Below are 8869 nucleotides of genomic sequence, written 5' to 3'. Positions count from 1 at the left end.
TCCCAGACTGATTCAAACTGATTACATTAGTTTGGTTTGACCATTTCATAAAAAATGTTGGTCACACTTTATTCAATAAACTGCTAATTAGCTGCTTATTAATAGTTAGTAAGGTAGTTGTTAAGTTTAGGTATTGGGTGGGTTAAGGGATCTAGAACATGGTCATGCAGAATATGTGCTTTATAAGTACTAATAAACAGCCAATATGCTAGTCATATGCATGCTAATAAGCAACTAGTTAATGGTGAGAATTGGACCTTAAAATAAAGTGTTACCGCAAGTTTTTTTCTCACAACTCAGAGAAAAGATGTCAGAATTGCGTGATATAAACTCACAATTGCAAGCAAAAAAGTCAGAGTTGTGAATTGTTCATATCACGCAATTCTGACTTTGTAACACAGAAGTGATAAAAAAGTCAGAATTGTGAGATAAAAAGTCACAATTACTGTTTTTTTTTTTTTTTTTTCCAGTGGTGGAAACAGGCTTCCATAGTGTTGGGATGAAACCAGTAATAAATCTTAAATGAAAGCATAAATCAGGACCTGAATTTTGTCCCGAGCGTCATAATTTTTGTTAAATGAAAATGAAAGCAAACTAAGAGACTGTTGGCAATTAAATAAAATTGGAGTATAATTATTGGGTGAATTAAAGGTCATTTGGGGATTTTGCTTGCACTTCTAACTTTTATTTCTGTGATGCAAATCTAAATTTTCAGCATCATTACTCCAGTCTTCAGTGTCACATGATCTTCAGAAATCAGTCTAATATGCTCAGTTCTGGTTATTATCAATGTTGAAAAACATAATACAATACAACCTTATTTTTTCATGAGATTTTTTCATAGGAATCTACTTCGGCACAGTTTGACAGTTTTTATGCATTATAATGAAATGATAAATATTCATTTGGAGTACCTCTGGTGGTTGTGGGTAGTGTGTCCTCCAGGTGAGGAGTGAATTAAAGATGCCTGATCTTTACGAGCTCCATCTGCACAGCCACTTGGCATCACCTTTAATCAAACACACAGAGTGTGACATTCATGGAAAGACTGTGTGGAATGACTGAACATTTGATGATGTTTTGTATCTGAAATGATTTGATTCGTGTCTGAAGACACACACCTGCAGTGTGACGGCTCCGATGCTGTTTCTCAGGACAGCACTTGCCTCAGTAACTGAGAGACGTGCTGTTGATGTACCGTTAATGCTGATGACCCTGGCACCCAGCTGAAAATTCAATTCAGAGGTGATTATATTTGAGGGTGGCGGGAAGCAATTCTCATGAGTGGTGTGTTCGTTTCGGTGTCCTGTGACATTTACATTTTTGTAGTAGGAACTATTAGATATGTTAGATAAACTAGTATCTAATATAAAATGAATCTAGTATGAAAACTAGCTGGGTTTAAACACATTAAATTGCTGTATCCATTTGTGAAAGTGGTGATTTTGGCCTCTCCCATCTTGACCAAACACGAAATATAAAATCATTAAATTTCATAAATTCAAACAATTATCCCAAAATTACTTACAGTTCATTGCAGTAAAAATATTTTGAGCAAAAAAAAAATAAAAAAAGTTTTCTCAATTTTTACACAAGTTTCAGTGTTCATAGAATTCATCCAGCTCAACCATTCAACTCTGTTACCCAAATCATTGTACAAAAAAATCCAAATACATATATGTTTTTTAATTTATTGGTAATATAGTTCTATAAATAACTATAAAACAGTGTAGCCTTAAACTATATAGCTTTTACTGACTAGTAAAGGCTAAATAAATGGAAAATGTATGTGTATATACACACACACACACACACACACTACTGTTCAAAGTTTTGGCATCAATTACATTTTTTACATTTTACAGTATCTGAGTGTACTCTCTCAAGTGTGTGTGTGTGTGTTTTTAAAAGCAAAAATACAGTAAAACCCGTAATATTGTGACATTTTACAACTTAAAACAGCTGTTTTCTATTGTAATATATTTTAAAATGTAACTTTTTCAGGATTCTTTGACGCATAGAAAATTCAAAAGAACAACATTTATTTAAAAAAAGAGAAATATCTCTTTTTTAACATTATAAATGTCTTTACTGTTAATTTTGTATCCGCGCAGGATGAAAGTATTAATTTCTTTCAAAAATCACAACATTCTGAATGGTAGTGTACATATAGTTTGATGTATATTGTGAGGCTTACAATGATTATGTATTTATTTATTTAAATTTTGCCTTTAATAGGACAGGCTATCGGCTCCATCATCAACATTTTCTAAACATAATGAAAAAGGGGGAAAGGCTTTCAGGTCCTGTATTATATTAAGCGTCGAGCATTCTCATTCTCTCTCTCTGTACCTGCAGAAGTCCTGCACGCGCTGCGGATGTGGTCGGGTCCAGGTTGGAGATATAAATCATTCCATCTCCCTGTGTGCCTCTCAATCTCAACTCCACAGACTCACACTCATGCTGGGACAGAATCACACCAACAGTACAGTTACTAGTGGATCATACGGTTACTGCAGAAACATGCCTTACATTACTGCTTTGAAAGTGCATGTAAAACCAAACCCACCTTCTGAACGCTGACAGTTCTGATGTCCACGTTCCCATCCACAGCTGCGCAAAAAGATGAAAACATTGACTCACTGATGAATAGAACTGAATAGTGAATAATTGTGTGGTGTGACAGACACTCTTACAATCATATGCACTGAAAGAGGAGAGAAGAGGGACGTCCAGCTCGCCCACCTGCAACAACACAGACAGAACACAGACTCACAAACACTGTTAGATCTGAGATGGATACCATTGAGACCATTTGTGTGCTGTAAATATACTGTATGTATGGTGTGTACAGTGTGTCAAGAGTTTTTCTCCATAATACACTACCGTTCAGAAGTTTGGGGTCAGCTTTTTTTCATCAAAATTACAGTAAACAGTCATGTTCTGAAATATTATTACAATTATATATTCTATATATTCAATATATTCTACACTGTAATTTATTGCTGTGATCAAAGCTGAATTTTCAGCATCATTACTCCAGTCTTCAGTGTCACATGATCTTCAGAAATCATTCTAATGTGCTGATTTGCTGCTTAAGAAACATTTCTGGTTATTATCAATGTTGAAAACAGTTGTGCTGCTTTTATTCTGGTGGAAACTGTGATATAAACTGTGCAAGTTCAAAAGAACAACATTTATTTGAAAGAAATCTTATAAATGTGTTCACTGTCAATTTTGATCAATTTAATGCATACATGATGAATAAAAGTATTACTTTCTTTAAAAAAATCTTACTGACCCCATACGTTTGAACAGTAGCGTATCTAATATATTGTATAAAATATTAACCTCACAATGTTTAAAAATGGAAATCGATTTAGTTTTCTTTTATTCACAATTATAATTTTGCTACTTTCCCATGTGCTATGCATTCTAACTTCACAAAGTTCTAACATTACAAATTGTCAATTTATTAAGTTGTTCAGGTTTTTTTTAAAATTGCCAATCATTCTGTTTTAATTGGTCTTCCATTTTTTTCTTTTCTTAATGCTCTTTAACTATCAAAAGCTAGGTTCTGATATCATTTTTTTGTGTTAGTTGTTCTCGCGCCAAATAATTCCACCTTGCTTGATAAATGTACAAAAATCTGAAAAAAAAAAAAAAAGGTTAAATATATCAAAATGAACTTTAAGTCGACATCCTGATGTCGGTCACTGAGCAATGGCTATTCTTTTGGGAGTCATTCTGTTCATCTTCATGTGTAAATAATGGTCTGAACTTAACCAGAGCGTATTTTGAACCCTATATAAAAAAATATTTAATTGAATTATAACACATGCATATTTATTGTTTTGTATCACAAAGTTCAAAGGGTACTGCATAACAGGAATGATTCAGCGTTTACCTGATCTCCATATGAGTAGTGTGATGGAGTTTTAAAACGAGCCACCTCCAACAGCACAGGCCCACTACAGCTCTACAACACACACACACACACACACACACACACACACACACACACACACACACACACACACACACACACACACACACACACACACACACACACACACACACACACACACACACACACACACACACACACACACACACACACACACACACACACACACACACACACACACACACACACACACACACACACACACACACACACACACACACACACACACACACACACACACACACACACACACACACACCACACACACGCACACACACACACACACAAGGTGAGGAGCGCAATTAGCCCTATTATGATTATGAAAGAAATGCATTAATTACTGTATTCCTGTGTATTTGCGTGCACCTGCAGTAGCGCGCTTGCATCGTCTTGTGATGAAGCTCGCATGTCCTCTCCATTCACAGACAAAATCTGGTCACCTAGCAACAGTCTTCCATCCAAGTCTGCAGCCCCTCCCCTTGTTATCTCAGACACGAAGATTCCAGTATCATTCCTGAAAGACATGCAGACAATTATGAATTCAGATGAATCATAAAACAGCTGATTCTATGTATTATTCATGACCTATAGTGTGCAGTTCTGTAATGTAATTATATTCCTTGAGAATAACCCACCATTTACCCACAATGCGAAGCCCCAGTCCCTGTCCTGTTTTGAGGTTCAGTTCCACACTGAAGAGGTCCCACATGTCCTCGGGTGTGTGGTTCTGGAGGGTGTGTGTGGAGTGGTTTTCTGTCCCAGGGTCTCTGTAGATGCACAATCGCACACGCTGCGGACTCAAGCGCAGGACGCTCAAGGCCTCCTCATGAGTGGCCATTCTCAGATCAATGCCGTTCACCTGGAGGAGATAACAGTAATTACACTTAAGAGCTATTCAACGAACCTTGGACAGAAAAAGTAGATTAAATATTTCCCCAGATCAGTTTAATCTGTGCATAAATACTGTATGTGCACTGCACCCTGTTGATGTCAATCTAAGGCATAAGTTTACATTAATGATTGCTACTCTGTGTATTTGATTGTACATACCTTGGGTCAATGGAAGTTCTTAGTAAACTAAACTATACAAATTCACTGGTGAATGCTACACTTCTGTACCTCTAGTATATGATCTCCAGCCCACAGCCGACCATCTCTGTGTGCCGCACCATCCTTATTCACTTCATGAATCACTATTACGCCCTGACAAAGAAAGAAAGAAAGAAATGATATTATCAGCATGCAAGCAAAAAGTTGCATTGAAAGCAGTCATTCTTTAACGACTCAAGCTGGCATGAACCTAAAAATAGTGCAGAATCTAATAAATTTTCTTTGCTTTTAACTGTTTCAAAATCCAAAATCTTTGTTTATTTCCACATTTAAAAAATCCCCAGGGAAAGAGAGAATATTGTTTGAACTCCCATTTTGATTTCTGGTGATTGCAACATGTTACTTCAAAATATATTTTTAATTGAAAGGAATATTTTATAAGCTTTATCAAGCGCTCTCTCTGGCCTTCTGTCAAATACCACATGAACAAGTAATTTAGACTCATCCCTCAGTTCAAAAAGAGCAAAAACAGGAGGGTTTAGACGACTTTACAGATCAAATAATAAGCATTTTAGTAGTAAATAATAAAAAAAAAAAAAATATACAAACTTTATATTTCTCAACATACCCCATTCACTTCCACTGTAAATGAGTTTTGTTTTTGTTTAAGAGATGAGTTACTTCCTGCACTAGTTGACATTAAATATTTCTTTAAAGGGATAGTTCACTCAAAAATTAAAATTTAAAATGAAATTTTAATCTGTTCTCCACTCAAAAATATTGTATAGCTTCTGATGTCACGTGAGCTGCTTTCACAGTGAATTCCTATCGCTCAAACTCTAACGCAAAAGGTCATGGGTTCAATTCCCAGGAAATGCATGAACTGACAAAATGGATATCTTTAATGCAATATAAGTTGCTTTGGATAAAATATTCTGGCAATGCATAAATGCATAAATGCTTTATAATTTATTTATTTATTTACTTTTTTATATCACAATTCACCTGCATTGTAAAGATTGGACAGCGTGAACATTCTGCTAAACTTCTCCTTGTGTGTTCCACGCAAGAAAGAAAATCAGGTTTGGAATGACATGAGTGTGAATAAATGATGATGTGATATTTTCATTTCTGGCTGGCTATCGCTACTACAGATAACATTGCTGTGGTATTTGATATTCAAGTTTGCATTCAAGTTGCCGTTTCGACACCATTAAATCTAATATACATGGTTTTCTTTACAATTTCTCACCAGCACTGTGTTGCAGCCTCCTACTATGCTGAGGCCGAGCCCCGCAGTGCCCTTGCAGATATCGATGGTATTTATACAGCCAGCTATGATTGGACTTGTTAGGGGGTCAGAGCTCACAGAACCCTGGGCCAAGTAAGAAGTGCTGTGAGGCCCTGTGCTAGAGCTCTGATTGGCTGTGGGGCCGCAGCGGCTCCTGTCATCAGCTGATGAAACACCAGATGATGGAGGCGTACAGTGGCTGGGAGACATGTGACTGGCAGGATGACAGGAGGGCTTATGATTGGATGTGGCATTGATTGGAGCAGGAAGACCAATGTTGAGGCTCTCTGAGGAACGAGACTTCAGTTTATCCTCTCTGCTGATCCTTCCATCCTATCGACAAACAGAAACATGAGAACAAAGAGAATGAAGTAGGCAGATATTTTTTGTCTAACATTTGATTTGACAGTTTTACCTGCAATAATACTGAATGTTGACCTTCTCTGATCATGTTGATATGCATAGCTGGAGATACAACAGGACAGTTGTCCATCTAAACAGATAAAAGTGTTATTAGATGACGCAAGAGACTGAAGACATTCAGTAATGCAGACGTGGTAAACGAAGATAAATTCATCAAAATAAAATAAAGAATCAAGAATAAAACAAAAAATGAATGAACTTGTCAGAAATATGCAGAAAATAGAACTTGTTCAGAATGCTTTTTTTTGGACAATGATTTAATTTGTTAATCAAGCATTGCTCTATAATTATTGTCTTTTTTTTTTTTTTACTGTTTTAAGAAGTTTTTTAGTTTATTTATTTAAGTGTGTGTGTGTCTCCATTGCCTCCTTTGCTGGTCCTGTAGTCATCTGTTTCTGTGCAGCTTTATTCCTGATGAGAAAATTACATGTGTGCATCAAAATATGTGACACATCCACACTACACATAGATACATAGTAGGATACAAAGTCTGAGACCTTTAGTGAAAATGCTTCTAGTTTGATTTCAAATTATATGCAGTGTTTTCATTACAAATGATACATATCAGAATAAAAAAATTGAGTGAATTGACATTCTTTAATGACACCGTGCATTCAAGCTGGCATAGACCTAAAAGTAGTGCTGAATATCTTTCTTTGTTTTAAATATTTCAAAATCCGAAGTCTTTCTTTATTTCTGTTTCAAATTAAAAACAAATCATGCATTATATGCGACATGCATTGCAGTCTCAGATGTTTGCACTCCACAGTAATAAGCTATGTATATAAAGAGCATATTAAAATGCACGTAGAAGAAAGCTTGTGTTAATCTGCATCCATGTGAACATGTCTCACCTTGTGAGCAGAATCCTGACTTTAGCCGGAGTGTTGTTGATGATTGCTGTTGCGTTCTGGTGACTGCGTCCATACAGCACTTGTCCATTTATCTGCAAAATGCACACATGTACACGCTGAAGACTAACCCTTGACCTTTGATAAGACCCATATTTCACTGTGTTTTGCTCTTTTAGTTATACTGGGAAGACTGAGGGCAATTCTAACATTTTTACATGCAAATCTACATACCATCTTTTGATATGACATTCAGTTTTGCCAAAATAAATGTAACATTAATAGACTTTGAGAAACAGAACAACTTGATCATAATATCAAATATAATCTAAAAGTACTGTATGTTAATACAAAACATGCCAACACCTTGAACCTGCCAACACACACATTAAAAATACAATAAAAAAAATCTATCAATCCATTGTGCTTCAAATAAGAGGCTTGAATTAAAAAGTAATACAAATGTCTTTATTTATTGTTAATAATACTGAAAAGATTTCAGTTTTAAATGGGACTTATTCATAAAGCTGTCAGATGTGTATTTCATTTGATAATACATTTAATATATTTGACAATTATTTCACAATTATTCTAATTATCTGAAATATAATGTATCATTTTCATTATATATGTATTCATATATGACTCAATATTTCTCTAATAAATACATTAATATTAGCCGTTGAGCACAACATTTAAACTAGGTAGTTTAATTCAAAAAATTATATAATTAAAAATTATATAATATATAATGTTGCATTACTGTTGTTACAATCATTATACAATCAAATTTCGTATAGCTGCCAGTGAGAGTATAAGCAATTGTTGTTTATGGCAACTTTTAAACAATAACCTAAAAATATCAGTCACCCCCCCAAAAAACCATCAAAATCAGTATTTGTTTAAACAATCACAATTCACCGATCTCTCGTTTTTCATTAGAAACTGAATGAGTCTGCTTTCTAATTATAACATATACAGCAAAAAGTCTTGAATAATTGGACTTGCCAAATGAAATGAGTTCAGGAGGTCGTTCTCACCTCCAGCAGTTCATCTCCCACTCTGACCCGACCATCTGCGGCAGCAGCCCCGTCCGGTTTGATCTCGGACACGTACACACTCATTCTACCACGCGCTCCATCTCTGTTTCCCGACAAACACAATCCCAGTCCAGAGCCGTGAGAGCCACAGTCCAGATCAAACATGTGCAGCTCTCCAGGCAGACTGCCATACCTCTGCTGCATGCGGCCTGCTTACACACACACACACACACACACACACACACAC

At 35.8% G+C, this 8869-nt stretch overlaps 1 protein-coding gene across 1 annotated transcript in view; it reads right to left on the bottom strand.

Annotated features, from left to right (window-relative positions):
- Positions 1-8869, bottom strand: part of LOC107700256 (multiple PDZ domain protein-like) — a 49400-nt gene that overhangs the window by 3852 nt on the left and 36679 nt on the right. Inside the window, exons 29-42 of the mRNA XM_016501862.1 lie at positions 8623-8831; positions 7586-7677; positions 7097-7142; positions 6724-6801; positions 6270-6641; positions 5087-5170; positions 4603-4826; positions 4334-4481; positions 3908-3979; positions 2697-2745; positions 2570-2613; positions 2353-2463; positions 1122-1226; positions 915-1009 (exon numbers count right to left, since the gene is read on the bottom strand). Of these exons, the coding sequence (XP_016357348.1) occupies positions 915-1009; positions 1122-1226; positions 2353-2463; positions 2570-2613; positions 2697-2745; positions 3908-3979; positions 4334-4481; positions 4603-4826; positions 5087-5170; positions 6270-6641; positions 6724-6801; positions 7097-7142; positions 7586-7677; positions 8623-8831 (1729 nt within the window). The remainder of the gene's footprint in view (positions 1-914; positions 1010-1121; positions 1227-2352; positions 2464-2569; positions 2614-2696; positions 2746-3907; positions 3980-4333; positions 4482-4602; positions 4827-5086; positions 5171-6269; positions 6642-6723; positions 6802-7096; positions 7143-7585; positions 7678-8622; positions 8832-8869) is intronic.

This window comes from Sinocyclocheilus anshuiensis, unplaced genomic scaffold, assembly GCF_001515605.1.
Source record: "Sinocyclocheilus anshuiensis isolate Anshui unplaced genomic scaffold, SAMN03320099.WGS_v1.1 scaffold326, whole genome shotgun sequence".
Classification (NCBI taxonomy): Eukaryota; Metazoa; Chordata; class Actinopteri; order Cypriniformes; family Cyprinidae; genus Sinocyclocheilus; species Sinocyclocheilus anshuiensis.
The sequence above is the reverse complement of the archived record's forward strand: the minus strand, read 5'-3'. Positions and strand labels throughout refer to the sequence as shown.